This window comes from Leguminivora glycinivorella, chromosome 16 (assembly GCF_023078275.1).
Source record: "Leguminivora glycinivorella isolate SPB_JAAS2020 chromosome 16, LegGlyc_1.1, whole genome shotgun sequence".
NCBI classification, from domain to species: domain Eukaryota; kingdom Metazoa; phylum Arthropoda; class Insecta; order Lepidoptera; family Tortricidae; genus Leguminivora; species Leguminivora glycinivorella.
Window position 1 is genome coordinate 8,416,182 of NC_062986.1, and position 20,722 is coordinate 8,436,903.

General features: G+C 37.0%; 1 protein-coding gene across 1 annotated transcript in view; it reads left to right on the forward strand.

Moving 5' to 3' along the window:
- LOC125235039 (Down syndrome cell adhesion molecule-like protein Dscam2) overlaps positions 1 to 20,722 on the forward strand; it is a 331,791-nt gene that overhangs the window by 233,441 nt on the left and 77,628 nt on the right. Inside the window, 2 exon segments of the mRNA XM_048141502.1 lie at positions 2,108 to 2,236; positions 2,583 to 2,718. Of these exon segments, the coding sequence (XP_047997459.1) occupies positions 2,108 to 2,236; positions 2,583 to 2,718 (265 nt within the window).

Genomic DNA, 20,722 nt, shown 5'->3' on the forward strand with positions numbered 1-20,722 from the left:
GGCATATTTGCCTTAATGCATCCGTATGAGCCCAAAGTGCATAATTCTCATTACATTTGCAAAAGTTATACTGAAAAAGTAAGTTTTTAATAACATTTTTTCAACAATACATGTCGAATACTATGTTAATATCAACTATTTATTATTCTTAACCACCTGTAACCCTGAAAGTGACAGAAATATTCAAAAGAGTGTTTAGCGTGTTTCAAAGTAGGTAGGTATGCTTTAACTGTATTGATTGCAGCCCAATATAGTACCTAATAAATACCGTACCTACGTAATATTGTTTCGTCGAATCCTGATTTCAGTACAAAAAAGTGTATAATTTAGCAGCAGATTAAATTATATTTTATCGTGTACTTTTATCCGTCTGTAGAGGCTTTTAGACGCAATCGACAAGAAAGGCAGAGTTTTATTGTACCTGAAGGAATGAAACCTATCTTATAAGGCATAAAATACAATCAAGTGCTTTATTACAAATGAAGAAACACAAAGAGGGTTCTCAGATGTCTCAATATTCAAAAAGGGTATGGCATTCTTTAATGATATTAGGAGTTGAAACAAACAAGTATAATCAATTTGCTTGGTCCCGACATGTTGCTTGGTAACCCTAAATAAGGTTTTTAGAATCAAGCTCAGCTTAGACAGTTAGACAGCGATACTTTATTGAATTGTTTGTCTGTTCGAAGGAGGCACTCGATTCCGAACTCTTTAGTAGCGGGTAAAGTTCCATTTTCTATTTAAAGGTAATACCAGACTTCCGCCGGCGAGTCTGACAGGTCTCATTTGTTTACGCTGCTACTGGATCACATTCCGTGCCTTTTCGCTCAAGGATTGCCTCTCGGATACTTTATTTACTGCTCCTACTTCTCCTTGATTGGGTCCATTGTGAGTCCCGTGGTAGTGATAACTTTTCTTGAGGGCTACCTTTATTCCTTGCACATGATTACTATTACTCGCCTTATACTTTTCGAGGATTTGGTTTAACAAAGTTTTGTTAGACATTTGGCTCAAGAGGCCTCGTAAACCGCATTTGTGAAAATGAAAACCGCTGGAATTGTTATTTTCTTTTCCTTCTTTTGTTCATGAAGTTTCATCTTTGAAAGTTTAAAGATCGTATACTTTCTGGTAAATGTGGTATTATGTAGGTACCTACGAGGGCACAGGTGTATTTTTTGCGATTTCATTTCATACACTCGTTTTCCAGTAGAAAATGTACGAGTTCCTAAAAAACTTAATCATACTTTAAACAGACTAAATGTGAAGGGCGTACCACTAGGTGGCTATTTATACATGCATAATATAATAAGCTGTCCAATTTCCTTCGAACTCCTCATAAATTATGGCAGGAGGAAACTCAAACCTCTGACTTTCCCGGACTTTAAGCTGACAGCCCTCATGGGATGCTCCCTTGCAGACATCGCAGCTAAGATGTTTTCCAAAGTATATAAATTATTACAACCTCAAGATTCATCTTGCAGTGGCAATAAATATTAAATTAGTAGGTAAATAATCTTGAGACTGTACTTACATAGTTTTGTAGTGCCTTCTGAGTTATAAAGCTATTCATAATGTTAATTTAAGAATGGAATTAGTGTTTATTTATACCCTGCTTCTTTTATTTAACCTCATTTAATAAGATTAGATAGCCTGCCTGGTACGCTTAATAAAATCTCTTTGTGAGATATTAAAATAACATGAAATAGTTAGGTACACTATTTATTAAACTAAATTATGAATAGTACTATTGACTAGTTATCCTCCTCACACATAAGTATTAGATAGTTACCAAACTTTAAACTCGGATGTCTACCGTTTTATTATGACGTTAGTCTGTTAGAGAAGAGACAGTCCATTTTCACATTATCCGATCCGATATCGGAAGTCGGAAGGATTTCAATGGAAAAAACCAAGATGGCGCCTGTAATGTATGGGATATCGGTCCGACATCCGATATCGGATCGGATAATGTGAAAACGCATTAGCTAAGGGACTTATACGCCGTATGACAGAACGTATTTTACGGTACACCTGCTGATAAAAATACCTTATAGACTTATTTTCTTTTATCAAAGGAAAGATTTTGTGACTAACTTCGTGTTCACAGAGCCCCGCTACCAGAGGTTAGACGACGGCTCGCTGTACATAAGCGCGGTGCGAGCCGGCAGCCGGGACGCGTTCCGGTGCCGCGTCCGAGACCGGCTCACCGGGACCACCTACACCAGCCAGTATTTCGGTAAGCACAGAAGAAAAAACTTCTAGACAAGATAATATTTAAAATTTAAAGGGTCCTCACTAACAGGTCATTGGCCGTCAGCGGCAAGCCATTTTTAGGGTTCCGTAGTCAACTAGGAACCCTTATAGTTTCGCCATGTCTGTCCGGCCGTCCGCGGATAATCTCAGTGACCGTTAGCACTAGAAAAGAAAGCTGAAATTTGGTACCAATATGTATATCAATCACGCAAAAAGTGGCAAAATTTTGTTCGTGTACTTGGGTACCTACGATTCTCAAGGAGAAATGCCTTTAGGCTGTTCTTTTCCTTAATACGACTTTACGATTAAAAACATTATTTCTTTAACAGGTCACGTAATAGTGACGGAGCCCAAAGGCTTCGTGAGGCCTCGCGTGGGCCCGGAGCCTCGCAACAGGCGAGTGCTAGCCGGACAGGATGTGCGGCTGCCGTGCGCCGCGCACGCCTGGCCAGTACCTACTTACAGGTAAGGCAACCATCATCATCACGTGGTATTCATATTTATACATTTATTTGCATAAAAACACCTATGTGCATGCAATATTTACACTACAGCTAAAAATATGACAAAACAAATTTTAACAGAAATATGATAATAAGATGTGGTATTTTTAAAAAAGTTTGATTAGGTAGATGTTTGACCACGATCACACCTGATGGTAAGTAATAATGTCATCAGGGTACGTAGTACGTCTCCAAATGCACAAACGCTCAGGTTAATATCGTAGCTACCTATTAGGTATCTCTATCGCTCTTCCATATTGGCGCGACAGAGCCAGACTGCGTTTCAATCGGCGTCTAGCGTCAACGATCATTTCAACTAGGCCGGTTGTGTCTTACTATTTAATATCTAAGTCTTGAGTGACGAAGCCGAAAGGCGTTACGGCCTCGCAAGGGCCCACCGAGCATAGCAACAGGCATGAAGCAATATCCGCAACACAGTAATATCTAAACAATGTTTGAAACGAGTAGGTGTAGGTACATACTTCTCCATTCAGTAAGTAGGTACTACTTTATACAACAGTGTTTTAAAATGAGAGAGGACTAGTTTTTTGTAAGTACGTGGAAATTGGATTAACATAGAAGATCAGCGCCGACCAAGAAGACAGCAGCTTCGTGTAGGTATTTTGTTTTTTTTTATTATTGTATAATTTGATATAGTATGTAATTAGTAATTTATTTAATTGTATCGAACGATTCGCTTGCCCTTTTCTCTGTCAGGGTCAGCGCAGCGTAGCATGTTTTCCTCTTCCATACATCTCTTTCACCCGTCATCTCATCATTAACTTTGTTTTTCTTTCAACATGTATTAATTATGTCATAAGTCGTACCAACTACCAAGTCAGATCAACTTAAAACAAAGTTACTAGCTGCACGAATCGTACTTTTCCATTTCATTGTTAAATATCACACCACAAAACTCCTATAAATTCACTCGACCTAGAATTATTTCCTCTCCGGGATCATAAACATTACAAAAGTTCCGGTTTATATGGAAACTTTACATAACTAGGTATTCTTTGGCTATTTACCAAACAGATCGGGAAGCACTTAGCTCACCCGTAATGTGCTTTAAATCTACGTTCAAAGCCCGTGAATAATTCAAAGTGTAGGAATAACAATTAACGTATTTTAAGACTGCTTTGGCTGTTTAACTGAATTGTTTTTGTAAATGTGCCATTTTCAAATGAAAGGACACTTACTGTCGGTTGACAATAATGCACTATTTAAAATTATAAATAGGACTTAATGATTAGCCGGGGCAGAGATGACCTCGACGCATTTTTGGCAAAGGCGGCAAATCGTGATGGGTGGCGGAAGAAAGGGGAGGCCTTTGCCCAGCAATGGGACACAATTATAGGCTAGTAAAAAAAAGGGACTTAATACTCCCGACGTTTCAAGGACGTTATTTTCCCCGAGGTCTTGGAGCAGATTAAGTCCCGTTTGTAATTTTAAATATGTGTAAAAATCGTGAAGGTCTGAATAAAACAATTTCTATAAAGTTTAATTTTGTCGACAATGGGGTAAATAGATACAGGCTCTTTTTAGGCAAAAACGTTATATACAAATATTTTTATTTTTAAACACAATTCTTTAAATATTTACGAATAAAGAATTCACCACCCTACTAAATCAGTATGGGTGACACGCTACAACCGACCTTTTATTTACGACCAACCGCTAAAACTGTCGTAAAATCTTTTTAATATACCTACTGCCCTCCGCAACAAAGCTTTTGATAGATGTTCTTGTTCAGGAAAAGATTCCCGCAAAAGATAGGTGGTATAAACGGTAGGTAGTTCACATTCACGCAACGTTTTCTCGTTTAAAATATCTGATTCAAACGTTAGTAAACTATCAATAGTAATGGATGCAGTTTGCCGTTTTACAAAAGTCATATTCTACTGCATTCTCCAACTAAAAGCCTCGCTTGTGCACTAAGAATACAAATAGCTGAAACGTGTGACATTTTAACGTCGCCATTGCACTGCGATAGTCCCAGGGCCATTTGCACCCGGCGACACCTGTACGTAGTCGTAGGTGTTCATCATAGTAGATTTATAGATACATACTACAGAGTGTCTTAAACATGAGTATGAACTGCATTGTTACGGCATAGATTAGGGACGCTATTAAGAAATATGTCATTATTTTCACTTTTTACCATGGGTTTCCAAAAATACATTCTGTATCATAATATTTTTGTATTGCGGACGGAGGCTTGACTTGATTTTTGATTATTACCTAACGATTTTTTGAGTCTTGTGATTTTTAATCATTAAAAATTCATGTAGACAACATACCTTCTCAGTATACTGAATTATAAAAAGTACTTAAATAAAATTTTCTACGAGATATTCATACATATCGAAGTTGAAGAGAATCGGAAATACAGTTCATGTCATTTATCTTTCCTTATGTGCCCTTCCTATATATAACGAGAAATCGCCATCAAGTCGTTCATTTAAAAGAATTCTGAAATAAAATTGTTTCTGTGAGAATTCAAGCGAAATACACTTACCCATATCCACTTAGAGGGGAACGCCTTACGCTTTTCATTTTGGCAAAGATTAAATGTAGCGCCCGCCTTAATAGGGCGATCGATTCTTCATACAACCCTTGTCCTCATTTTGCTCCCTGGATATTGACACTATTGGAAATTTTAATATCCAGAGGGCCGGTTTTTGAACCTCAGTCTTTCGATTTCGTGAAATTCGGTCAATAATATCTCCACTACTAGCGATTTAAATTCTACTAACAGAATCGAAAACGAGTGGTTATTACCACTAGTTTTTAAATTACTAGCCGTCCTTATTCAAAAATAGCATTAGGTACGACGTTTTCCACAGACTTCCGAACGGCGAATTCGTGCGCTCAAAATTCAAAAATCTATCCCCAGCGAGGAAAACGAGGACTACATTTGTATAAAAAACCGTTTTCGGGGCGTTCATCCACTTTCGTCTTAACGAGATCAAGTCCAACCCACGCAAAATCTGGTGAGCGTTTTATTTTAGATGCCAATAATTGAATAACCGTCCATGAAAACTCCAGTTGTGTAAAGCTTTATTATATTTGTTTTAGAAGCCACGAGCACTGTCCACGAAAACTTCAGCGGTTTTGCGTAGAGCGCTATAATATTTGATTCATAGCCGAGCCTAATAACTACGAAACCTTTCTTGCCCAGACAAAAGGGAGGTGGCGTGAAAGATTTCAATTTAAATTTACCCTTTAGCGTCGTGCGTGCTAAAGTACGGGGTGCTTTATTTCGTCGCGAATCCGTTTTGATCCCACGCCGAGATTTCACCGCAATTTTATAATCCGGAGCTACGTGATTCGTTTTAACTGCCAAGGAGCAATTTGCCTCGCAAACCCGCCAAATTGCATTATACCCTCGTAAATGTATTTACGTACCTACGTGGCACTTGCCACCAAATCCAGGGTAATTTAAATAGATTTTCATAATGAAATCATTCAACGAGTAATGTAAACGAGTGTGTCGTGCATGAAACGAATTATTTCTTCATTTAATGAGTAAACAGGGAAGAGTCATTAACGGGTGTCTTAGAGAGAAAACATTTGATTGTGTGAGTAAATCAGTTAATTACTTCCCTCGTCGTCAGGTTTCCAGTCACGTTCCTCTGTCTGTAGGTTGGTAAAGGTTAATTTCATTCAAATTGTGATCACCTATTACCTCGAGCGCATTATGTGTTCGTGTCCCCATTTTGCTTTCAGTCAGTATGTTTGATTTCGTGTTAGACCAGCCCATGTGCGAGAACCTGTGGTTTTGTAATATTTACTAAAGTAACTATAATTTATAGAGGTCCATGCACTTTGGTTTTACGATTAAGTACCTACCTATCTACTTGAAAATCCAATTATCGATTTAGGGTTTACTCTCCCTAGACTCGAGACTTGTACCCCATTTCAGGTTTCGTAGACTTAAGGGCCCTTGTGATTTCGCCTTGCCCATCTGTCGACAGATTTTCTCTGTGATCGGTAGTGTTTGAAAGTTGCAATTAAGTCGATCTTACTAACAAAGTGGGAACATTAAACTAGAAGGATATATTCTAAACCCTTGTTTAAGGGGTTTAAGGGTGGCAAAAACCTTGGTCGTGAGGATTAAACTTCACCTCGCGAAGTTCAATAGTGTTGATGGTTCTTTTCAGACAAATAAAAATATTGTTAAATTGATGATGCCTGTTGTGGATACAATTGTCATTTTATGGATAAAAGCCGGCCAAAAGCGTGTCTGGCCACGCTGAGTGTAGGGTTCCGTAGTTTTAACCTATCAAGTTCAAAATAATTTTCCTAGACGGTCTTTATAAAGTTGTACTTTTGAGATTTTTTTCATATTTTTTAAACATGGTTCAAAAGTTAGAGGGGGGGGGGACATTTCTTTAAACTTTTGGAGCGATTATTACCCTACAATATTTTAACACACAACAATATTTTGTTATTGTTACAATATTTTAATGTGTGTGTGTGGATTGAGTGAGCACCTTCCGAAAATAAAAAAAAATATGCTGATCATTTAGTAAAAGTTCTAAAACAATTGTAAAACGAATCTCTGAATTTGTAAAAAGATAAATCAAAAGATACAGCCATTAACATGTGCTCACTCAGTTCTCACAAACTACCAACGAAAACAGTGAATATATTCATTTAACATATAATATTTATATACTAACATTTAGTAAAAAATAGGCCAACCTACCTCTATAAATATTAGATCACCTAGTGACGTATTAAATTTTTTACAAATAGTTTCTTATGCTCACTCAATCCACACACTTTTGAAAAGCCGAATTTTGATGAAAAACATAAGATTTAGACCGCTATTATATGTGTATAGTTTAGTAAAAGTGAAATGGGAATTTGTAAAATACAAAACGAACCACTAACGTGTCAGGTTTTTTTATAATAAATTTTTGTAAGTGCTCACTCAGTCCACACGTTTTGAGAAAGTTAAAAATGTAAATATCTTACGATTTGTAGCACCTAAGACACTCGAAAGTACTTCAACATTTAGTAAAAATTTTTACTAAATATCCACCATCTAATATTTTATATTCGTTGTCTGGTTTTAAAGATATTCAGACATAACTTTTCTCATACAAATGTATCAAGTAGGGTGACCACACTATGTCGGCTCCTGATTTTCCCCACCTTCCCATTGTCATATTGAGATTGGGGAGTTTCGTTCGTTCAATTCTGATAATATTAAACTAATACCATATTAATTCTCCATCTGCAAACTGTTTTTAGGTTATGTTCTTGGCCTAGTGATGATGTGTATTGTGTAATTTTTATCGACGTCAGGATATAATAACCATATCGACATGCAAGCATTAAAAAGGACATGAATAATAATTGGTAAGAAACAAAGAATATAATACTTCACTAGTAAGAAACCAGAACCTGGTAATCTAATCGCGCTAACAGATGAGCGTACCGGATTTGTAAGTGGGAGCGAGAAATAGTTATTCTTTTCTCGCTCCCACTTAAAAATCCGGTAAACTATTATCAAAATTGACGAAACTCCCCAATCTCAATATGACAATGGGAAGGTGGGGAAAATCAGGAGCCGACATAGTGTGGTCACCCTACTTGATACATTTGTATGAGAAAAGTTATGTCTGAATATCTTTAAAACCAGACAACGAATATAAAATACAAGTATAGCTTTTACCCGCGGCTTCGCCCGCGTAATAAAAATATTCTTATTGAAACGTTTACAAAAAATAAGATTTTCATTTGGATCCGTAGGTTTCTTTGTAGGTACATCTGTCCGCGATTATTTCGATTCAGGTAAAGCGGGGCAATTTTCGACTGGGGGGCCATTGTAACTGATCTATTTGCTGTACTGTCCGGTTTTGGCTGACTGTACCTTACACATATTACTATCGTTTTTAAAGAAATTCTTGCAATGATTGTAGAATTGTTACACAGCGACCACAGCGTAGGTAGTAGGTACGAATATGTATGAATTTTACCTATATAAATATTTATACTGGGGAAACTTCACACAACCCACATAGCCAGTATCTCGACGCTATGGTCGGTAGGGTAAAAAGTACTTCCTTGCATTATCGCTTACAATTTTTTCCATTTTGCTTATATTGCAAACGTAAACATATAAAAGGCAAGCAAACAACGATCTTCTTACAGCACATTGAATGTAATAGTTATTACGGATGCAGGATACTCGCCGATGCCTACTTACTAATCCCTTCCCACTGAGCCACCTGCATTTTACACTGCCTATATATCGATTGCCGACCGATTATTCCGACCCCAATCCCTATTCTTATCCTCGTCCCTATCTCTATCTTTGTCCCCGTCCCCGTCCCCGTCCCTGTCCCCGTCCCTCCCCTATCCCTATCCCCGTCCCCGTCCCCTATTTTTATCCCTATCCCTATCCCTATCCCTATCCCTATCCCTATCCCTATCCCTATCCCTATCCCTATCCCTATCCCTATCCCTATCCCTATCCCTATCCCTATCCCTATCCCTATCCCTATCCCTATCCCTATCCCTATCCCTATCCCTATCCCTATCCCTATCCCTATCCCTATCCCTATCCCTATCCCTATCCCTATCCCTATCCTATCCCTATCCCTATCCCTATCCCTATCCCTATCCCTATCCCTATCCCTATCCTATCCCTATCCCTATCCCTATCCCTATCCCTATCCCTATCCCTATCCCTATCCCTATCCCTATCCCTATCCCTATCCCTATCCCTATCCCTATCCCTATCCCTATCCTATCCCTATCCTATCCCTATCCCTATCCCTATCCCTATCCCTATCCCTATCCCTATCCCTATCCCTATCCCTATCCCTATCCCTATCCTATCCCTATCCCTATCCCTATCCCTATCCCTATCCTATCCCTATCCCTATCCCTATCCCTATCCCTATCCCTATCCTATCCCTATCCTATCCCTATCCCTATCCCTATCCCTATCCCTATCCCTATCCCTATCCCTATCCCTATCCCTATCCCTATCCCTATCCCTATCCCTATCCCTATCCCTATCCCTATCCCTATCCCTATCCCTATCCCTATCCCTATCCCTATCCTATCCCTATCCCTATCCCTATCCCTATCCCTATCCCTATCCCTATCCCTATCCCTATCCCTATCCCTATCCCTATCCCTATCCCTATCCCTATCCCTATCCCTATCCCTATCCCTATCCCTATCCCTATCCCTATCCCTATCCCTATCCCTATCCCTATCCCTATCCCTATCCCTATCCCTATCCCTATCCCTATCCCTATCCCTATCCCTATCCCTATCCCTATCCCTATCCCTATCCCTAACCCTGTCGCTGTCCCTGTCCCTGTCCCTGTCCTTGCCCCTGTAAAATTATCATGCTAGGAGGTGAACTTTGAAAAATCCTTTCTTAGTGCTCCTCTAAGGAACTTCCGAGTCAATTTGAAATCTCTTGAACCAGAAGTAAAGATAAAAACTAAAGCTATACTTATGGCTATTTTGGATATTTTAACCCCATTGCACAACAACAGGGGAGAAAATTTCTTTTCCACCTCATTAGATTTTAAAATCGTTGTATTTATCGTGATCAGCGACCCGATAAACCATAAAAACGATACCCTTATTGTGTTTTTGACTTTACCCCCTTTGCACCCCTTTAGGGGTCAAATTTTCAAAAAACCTGAAACACGTATTTAGTCATATGTCTTTAGGAATCCTCCTGTGAAGTTTCGAATAAAATAGTCAAACTAATCTTGTTTCCCCATACAAACTTTGAACCCCCATTTCACCCTTTTAAGAGGAAAATTTTGAAAAATCCTTTCTTAGTTCTCCTCTACGCCATATAAGGAACCTATATGCCAAATTTGATATCTCTAGGACCAGCGGTTTCGGCTGTGTTGATATGTCAATCAGTCAGTCAATATCTTCTTTTATATATTTAAACCCCATTGCACCACAACAGGGGAGAAGGTATTTCACTTCCGCCCCGTTAGATTTTAAAAACGTTGTATTTATCGTGATCAGCGACCCGATAAACCATAAAAACGATACCCATATTGATTTTTTTACTTTATCACCCCCTTTTCACCCTTTTAGGGGTTAAATTTTCAAAAAACCTGAAACACGTATTCAGTCATATGTCTTAAGGAATCTTCCTGTGAAGTTTCGAATAAAATAGTCAAACTAATCTTGTTTCCCCATACAAACTTTGAACCCCCATTTGACCCCCTTAGGAGGTGAATTTTGGAAAATCCTTTCTTAGTGCTCCTCTACACTATATAAGGAACCTATGTGCCAAATTTGAAATCTCTAGGACCAGCGGTTTCGGCTGTGCGTTGATATGTCAGTCAGTCAGTCAGTCAGTCAGTCAGTCAGTCAGTCAGTCAGTCAGTCAGTCAGCTTCTTCTTTTATATATTTAGATTAGATGGTGGATATTTAGTAAAAATTTTTACTAAATGTTGAAGTACTTTCGAGTGTCTTAGGTGCTACAAATCGTAAGATATTTACATTTTTAACTTTCTCAAAACGTGTGGACTGAGTGAGCACTTACAAAAATTTATTATAAAAAAACCTGACACGTTAGTGGTTCGTTTTGTATTTTACAAATTCCCATTTCACTTTTACTAAACTATACACATATAATAGCGGTCTAAATCTTATGTTTTTCATCAAAATTCGGCTTTTCAAAAGTGTGTGGATTGAGTGAGCATAAGAAACTATTTGTAAAAAATTTAATACGTCACTAGGTGATCTAATATTTATAGAGGTAGGTTGGCCTATTTTTTACTAAATGTTAGTATATAAATATTATATGTTAAATGAATATATTCACTGTTTTCGTTGGTAGTTTGTGAGAACTGAGTGAGCACATGTTAATGGCTGTATCTTTTGATTTATCTTTTTACAAATTCAGAGATTCGTTTTACAATTGTTTTAGAACTTTTACTAAATGATCAGCATATTTTTTTTTATTTTCGGAAGGTGCTCACTCAATCCACACACACACTATTTTAATTAAGAGGATACGATACCGAAGCACGAATTCAAATTTGAGATTTTTAGGTCTTTATCGCCGTCGCGCTGACGGGGGTGGAACCCACAGAGAGGCCCTGTGTGCGCGCGGCGCACGCACACACCCGCGTCCACCGCCGGCACAAGTACTTACTCGCGCTCAAGCGCTCTCTATATTTGTCTAGTTTCGGACTTCTGATGCATAATGTTTTGGACTCCGTGAAGATATTAAGTGTACTGATTTGACTAAAATGCAAATTTGTAATGTTTTAAGGAATGGTAGAAACAATTCCTTATCTTATACATAATGTGATTATCTTAAAAGATGATTTCTTTTAAGATAGTCACATTGTTAGCGAAATAAAGTTTTTCGGTATGTAAAAAGCTAAAACCTTTTCGATTTCAAAGAGAAGCCATATTATAGGAGTAGGTACGTACAATCAACCAATTAATCTGAATCCTAGGTCATAGGCCAATCTAGACCCTTTCACAGTAAAAGTAAAACTGACTTCTGTAGCAAATAAAGGACGGTGTTCTAGAGTGACCTAGGATTCTACATAATTGGTTGACAGTATCTACCTACCAAAAATGTATGTGAATCTTATTCTTTTTTTTTGCACATGTTTGACAGAAGTGACAGCGTAGGAAAATTTAACTAGGTAACAATTTGGTACCTATTATACTTACCAGACACCGGATTATGTTCCAAGGTAATTAGAACTTTTCAGCAGAATTCTAACAAAAAATCTGCCAAAGCATAAGGACCTTTTTCAGATGGAAAGCTACATATGCATCTTATATTTCTAATTTTCTAGGGTTGTGTATATTACCTACCTAGCATTAGAAATACAAGGTTTAGCACAGAACAAGACCAACCATAACTGTGTAAACAGTTTTGGGGGACATTGTATTTACATTTAAGTTTCTATGTAAGATGTTTTATTAAATAAATAAATAAACAATAAAAATGCTTAACTAATTTGCCAGCTAAATTTAAACCTAGGTATCGGTACTTAAACGTATTGATTGATATTTTTATTATTTAAAACTTATTTATACTTACATATCAGCATTTCTGTTACCATAGAATTAAAACGTATATAACACTCATTTCATCTACCAACTAAGGGCATCTGTAATCTACATACAAATAAGGCCCGGTTAAAAGTCTCGAAATGTTATGTACATTTTATAATTAGATAAGTGTAAATGGGTCAAAAAATTGGGTCCATGTGCAAATTGTGCATTAAGTAGGTGCACTTTTCCCAAATTGCTGCATGTATGAAATAAGGCCCATCAGTAACTTAACAAAAAATAAGGTATTTACATACCGAATTAAGCGTAATTGTGTCGCTTAACTTCAAACCTGGATAAATCCATTCTTTTAAAACAAAAATATCAAAAAAAGCAAAACGGTCCGACACAGATATTGATAATAAAAGTCTGTGTTGAAAAAACCATTGATCTAGCTTCAAAAACCAGAGAGGAAACAGGCGAGAGCGTTTGTATGGAAAAATAAGGGGTATCGTAGCGTCTTAACGTACCGAAGTTTTTCTTAGTCGTTAACGAAAAATATTCACAAGAAAGTATTTTCAAAGATTATAATTGTTTTTAAAGGTTTTAAAATGTTATTATTTTAAAAATGGAATGCGTTCCCACCATCGGTATCCCCTGAAAAATAAGACTTCGATTTCTTTAAAGGCCGAGCCACAGCGGATGCGTATGCGTAGACGGTGTGGCTGGGCCTTAAAGCGAAAGTGAATAGGCTATTACTGAATCTGTGAGTTCTATATTAGACTCTGTCTTCACTTTCCATTAGGTATGACTAGGGTCATTCGCCGATCAGTCTATGTATAATAAAAATAATAAAGAGGTGAAATGAACTGCGGATATTACTCATTGAAAATGTTTAAGAAAAAAAAAGAGATATCGTCACTACTTTTAAAAAATCTTGTATCTCACGCTGTTCCTCAAAGTTAAAACGCAGTAAGTCTATATGCATTCCATACATACTTACTACAATTTTCTTTTCATTGACAGACGAAGATACAAGTTTTTTTAAAAGTAGTGACGATATGTACCTACATTCACCATGCGAGTTTTTAGGTTTACGTATCTAGCCAGGCTTACAATCGTTGAACAACGAATGATACACAACTGGCACCGTCGCTCCGATACGAAAGAGCAATAGAGAAAAATAACTATGATACGAATCAAGAACGATTTAATACGGGACTGACAAAGCCCATACAAATAAAGCGTACCCCTGAAATGTATGGGCCTTTTAGGCTTAAACCTAGCTGGCGCCTGGAAGTGGCGAAAATCATATTTTCCCTAAATATTTTTGCGTGTTTTTATATTTTATAAGAACAAATGACATATTTCTCTATTATAAAATCATGATAAAAAATAAATAAATTTGTAAGCATCATCAGTATAGTTATAATAGTATAAAAAATCGAGGCACGATTCTTAGTACGAGGGTCGGTTGATAAGTATCCGAAACGGCACAGAAAAAAGACAATATATCTAAATGTGATATTTTATTTTTCAACGTAGGTCCCTTCTAAGTCTACGCACTTAGTCCAACGTCTCTCCAAGGCCATTATCCCATTTTTAAAAAATGACTCTTCAAGTCCCTCAAAATACCTATTAAGAGGATACGATACCGAAGCACGAATTCAAATTTGAGATTTTTAGGTCTTTATCGCCGTCGCGCTGCCGGGGGTGGAACCCACAGAGAGGCCCTGTGTGCGTGCGCGTGGCGCACGCACACAGCCGCGTCCGTCGCCGGCGCAAGTAGCTATTCGCGCTCGAGCGCTCTCTATATTTCTCTAGTTTCGGACTTATGATGCGTAATGTTTTGGACTCTGTGAAGTATACTAAGTGTACTGATTTGACTAAAATGCAAATTTGTAATGTTTTAAGTATTGTAAAAACAGTTCCTTTTATACATAATGTGATTATCTTAAAAGAAATCATGTTAGCGAAATAAAGTAATTCGGTTATGTAAAAAGCTAAAACCTTTTCGATGTCAAAGAGAAGCCATATTATAGGAGTAGGTACGTACCGTCAACCAATCTGAATCCTAGGTCATAGGCCACTGTAGTAAACCTCTTTCACAGTAAAACCCATATAACCATAATCGGTCGCCGTTCCTACGCAAATCCTCCTATTTTGTGTACACACAGGTCTTCGGGTCTCAATGCTTAGTCGCAGTACGGTCGACGTTTAGTCGCGGCGACCCAAATGGGGACGATTGGTAACAGGCACAAATGGTCACAGAAGTGACAGAAGTGTGCACTACGCGTGCACACATTGTTACCGTTTGGCGACTACTTTCCCAAAATCATTCGTTCATTTCATTCTTTTCAAATGGCGACTGTCAGAGACGTCAAAGTAAAAAAGAAATAAAATTATTTGACATTAAAATGTAATGGCGTAAGAATTTGTTAAAGATAAATGTTGTTTGCATTTGTAATATAATGTGGGCTAATTACCATGGCCAATTAAATTGCTCGAGCGATTTTATAAAATAAGTCTAAATTTATCAACGCGCCATCAATTTACCTCAGTTTAACCAGTAATAATATTATTGACTACTCGGTGTTTGCGTGTTATGTATATTGATTGGTGAAGTTTTAGTGCTCCGGTGCATATACTATACTGAAATAATAAAAATAATGCCTAGAAAACCAATAAAGTTGTTAAAATATGGATTAAGACGGTAATATTCCATGTAAAAAACAGTCGCCAAACGGTCACCAAACGGTCGACAAACGGTCGCAAAATGGTCGCAGCGTACACGCGTGACCGAAAGCAGTGAATATTTATTGGATTTACAAAATGGCTTCTTGTATTAATTTTTTTCAGGTATCCTCAAACTTTATAAACAATTAAATATGCCGTCGTACTCAGTTGCCCTCACTAAAGAAGATTAAAACAAAAATGTAACGTGCGTACCGAGCTGCTGGGTTGTAAAGGATCGGGGATCATATTATTATGGTCTTCTATAGAGCAACTAGTATTTTGCGGCATTTCACAATTGACACTTGTTGAAGTAGTCGTCATTAATATTACTATCAACATTAATTTCAGCGATCTGTACTTCTTTTGTCAAGATTTTTGTATACAAATATCTATAGATAAGTGCACTTATCTATAGATAAGTGTCTACAAATTTGTAATGTTAAAGAGACATGAATAAAACGCAGTAGAGTAAATAATGTGTTTTTTTTGTAACCCAAACAAAATACTTGTAGATACGAGTGCGGAAAAGAGGAAAATCGATACGAGTAGCGATAAATTAATACACGAACGAAGGGAGTGTTTTAAATCGACACGAGATGTGAATGTCCTTTTCGCACGTGTATCGTACGACGATTTTCAGTACCTAAATCTAAGCTAAGAGTTTCGACCAGACAAGAAATGAATCATTGCTTGATTTGCTCGCACTACTGCGTTAAATAAAGCAGCATCTGTACTGAAAAAAACTATCATTGCGCAACAGAAATTCTATTAATATCACAGTAAATACTCTATTTCATTTGATTCCTACTTTTATTGTGTAAAGCAACACTACACTTCATTTTTATCAATAAGAATTAAAAATTATATATTTAATACATTAAGTAACTATAAAGTGCTTATCTATTTGTATTATCATTCTGCACTTTTCTTAACTTTCCCACATTTCTATAAAATGTCGAAGAGTGCTTAAATGGTCGTCGTCGTTTATTATTATTTAATTCGCTCATATTTAAATGATTCAAAGCAACCAGTCCACAACTTCACAAGACAGTTTGAGAAACCTTCGTATTTCAGATTGTCATTTGCGGATACAGTGGTTTAGGAGCAGTTCGGTAATCAGACCTACACATGTGTATACAAATTCTGTCAATGTCACTGTCAGAAACCGTTCTGACAGTGACAATGACAGCCACAAATTCGTCCACATGTTGTTACCGTTATGTGTGCAAACGTCGACTAATAAAGTGTCGTTAAAAGTCATTCTGACAGTGACATTGACAGCCACAAATTCGTACACATTTTGTTACCGTAACGAGTGCACACGACGACTACATTTTGTTATTGTATCAATACGGTCGCATTGTTTGCACGACGTTACCACGCGTTATGTCACATTTGACAGTTAGTTACTGATTTGAAGATTTTGCGACTGAAATGGTTGTATGGGAAGTAAAACTGACTTCTATAGCAAATAAAGCACGGTGTCAATACGACAGGGTTCTAGAGTGGCCCAGGATTCTACATAATTGGTTGACAGTATCTACCTACCAAAAGTTTATGTGAATCTTATTCATTATTTTTTGCACATGTTTGACAGAAATGACAGCGTAGGAAAATTTAACTAGGGCAATTTGGTACCTATTATACTTACCGGACACGATTATGTTCCAAGAGTGTAGGTAATTAGAACATTTTAGCAGAATTCTAACAAAAAATCTACCAAACAAAATCTTATTGCATATGAAGCATAAGAACCTATTTCAGATGGAAAGCTACATATGCATCTTATATTTCTAATTTTCTAGGGTTGTAGGTATACATATTACCTACCTAGCATTAGAAATACAAGGCTTAGCACAGAACAAGACCAACCATAAAAATGCTTAACTAATTTGCCAGCTAAATTTAAACCTAGGTATCGGTACTTAAACGTATAGATACTTTTGATATTTTTATTATTTAGAACTTATTGATACTTAGATATATTATCAGCATTTCTGTTACCATAGAATTAAAACGTAGATAACACTCATTTCATCTACCAACTAAGGGCATCTGTAATCTACATACAAATAAGGCCCGGTTAAAAGGCTCGAAATGTTATGTAGGTACATTTTATAATTAGGTAAGTGTAAATGGGTCAAAAATTTGGGTCCATGTGCAATTGTGCATTAAGTAGGTGCACACGGACCCAAATTGCTGCATGTATGAAATAAGGCCCATCAGTAATTTAACAAAAATTAAGGTATTTCTTACATACAGAATTAAGCGTAATTGTGTCGCTTAACTTCAAACCTGGATAAATCCATTCTGCTATAAGGTTAATATATATTTTTTATATATTAAATCTTAAAGCAGAATGGATTTAAGTACCCAAGTTTGAAACTAAGCGACACAATTGATAGTAGGTACGTATCTAGGAGATATTTTCTCTACAAATACAAATCGTATTATTCAAGAGCGCTATGATAAAAGCACGTCGAAATAAAGTAAAATTGACATATTTACCGATGAGATTGTGCTCTGTGTGTAATGGTAAACATTATTAATATGAAAAGTAATTGCTTCAGTTAGAGCATCTTCACTTATCAGAGCAAAACCGCGTAAAGAACTGATTGACGAGCTCTTATTTGTAAAATTTATCTATCGTCAATTTCGTATTACTCTTTAGTTGTGAAACATGGGTGACAAAGGAACTGACACACAAGCTACGTCAATACGTGCTTCCGTTCGCCGGAAGGAAAAGAATAAAAATATATGGATATATATATATTATAATATTTATCCTGTAGGACAGCAGCAGGTTACTCCAAACTACTTTAATTAACTACCTAATTTTAATGTTGTTTTCGGTTACCGCGATAGTTACTCATGAAATAAAACTATGGAAACGGATTAAATGCATATAATGAGTCATATGTGGGGCAGACGAATCGAAGTATTTCCACACGGGTGAAGGAACACATAGCGGATGTCAAGCACCGTCGGCAAAAGTCTGCAGTCTCTGAACATGTCATGGATAAAGTCAATCATGCTATAAAGTTTGATAAGCCTCTGGTTCTTGCTAAGGAGAAGCGGTATATACCCAGAATGTTGCGCGAGGCCATTGAGATCAAGAAATATCCAAACTTTAATAGAGAAGATGGCTTTACTTTACCACCGGCTTGGGATCCAGTAGTACATCTGATAATGGAACAAGCACGACGAAGACTGTGAGGCATTTGTGTTCGGTTGTATGGTGTTGGACATTTGCAGTTTGTTTTTGTGAATTTTGTGTAGATTAATTGATTGCTTTTTTTTAACATAGTAATGGTAAATTTTTTGAACATTGTATAACTAGCTTTATTAATAGTGTGTGAACCTGCCTTAGAAATCTATTTTATTTATAGTCATGGTTCGTTAATATTTCTTATATGTAAGTAGCTTTTGCACATTGTAATTTTTCCTCAGTCACCCGTTGACCACGAGCGCTGTAAAGTGTTCGAAACGTCGGGATGAATTTTAAATTCATTATACACGATTTAATCCGTTTCTATAGTTTTATTTCATACCTAATTTTATCCATTTAAACTATATATGAAATAAAGTATGCCAATGTTGTCCGCATTGACCTTAACGCACCACTCGCTAGGACTCGGACCCTCTAATTTTAGAGCACCATAACCTAAATGCTATCTCTTGAGTAAATGTGTTTTAGACGATAGACCTTAGTTTAAATACTTATTACAAAAATAGATAGTATTCATGAACACAATGTTTACACCAAGTTATAAAATTAACAAGCTAGCGATGGGCCTTATTTAGAGCAGTACTTTATCCTCTATAGCGGCCCACACAATCAATGGTACTTATTCTATGTCTGCGAAGAAAATGTACAAAACGGCATGATTGATAAAACTTAGAAGAAATATAAGCACTGGGCCTTATTAAGAGCAGTACAGGTACCAATCTGAACAAACTATGTATTACTAAATAAGGCCCATCGTTTTTTAAAATATTTTAAAACATGAATTATATTATTAATATTATGTTTGTTTTTATTGTATGTAAATAAGTACCTACATATAATATAACTACTTACCTAATTGGTGTTCGGCAGAATAGTAATAAATAAGCAATGATGACCGAATACCAAATTTTCGGCAAAGTGGCTGAAAAGACCGAATACCAAATAGTTGCCTAATATTCGTGGAATCTGTCGTAAAACACAGCATTACTTTATAATTGTTACTAGTAAATCGATGACGAGAAAAGTTATGCATGTATAAAATAAACCTATACCTGTATGTAATTGTTACGTACCTATACTTATAAAAATATGGACTTCGTATTTCCACAAAATATACAATATAATAGTATGTATTTCTAACTAAAAAGTTCGTCAAACACGGTATGTCGATATTTCGACGTGGTATATCGATAACTTTTCACATCACTAGATTATCGACATTAGATGTCGAGTATTACCCATCACTTTATTTCAGTGTACGTATTTAAAAACTTAGCCCCGCCCCTAAATTTGGTGCGATAGGGACAACTGCAGCTCAGGCGCGAAATCCCGCGTAAAAACCGCAAAAATCGAGGTTTCGCTCTCGACTGTTTCCTCCTCCAAAACTTAACCAATCGTTACGAAATTTGGAAATCAGAATGACAAGGAAATTATCTGTGTCGGACCGTTTCGTTTTTTTGGATAATTGATCTCAGTTTTGAATACCACGCCTTTCTTTCTGGCAAATTCAATTAAGCCGTTTTGGCCAACTTTGAGAGGCTCTAATTCCTTTTAAAACAAAAATATCAAAAAAAGCAAAACGGTCCGACACAGATATTGATAATAAAAATCTGTGTTGAAAAAAACCATTGATCTAGCTTCAGAGAAAAACCAGAGAGGAAACAGGCGAGAGCGTTTGTATGGAGAAATGAGGGGTATCGTATCGTCTTAAGGGCCTCCACAAGATCCTTCCACGCCTTTCTTTCTATCTTGAGCCACCACCTTGGCCTCGTTCCAGCTCAGTCCATGTTCCCTCAGCTCGTTCTCAACGCTCCGTCTCCAGGTGTGTACGGGGCGTTTGCGGGCCCTCTTTCCTCCTTGAGGCCGCCACTCAAACGCGATACTGGCGCTGTTGGTAGCTCCTCTTCGAAGGGTATGACCGATCCATCTCCATATGTCCTATGGGCAAAGGAAATTTAATGTAGGCACATGCACAAG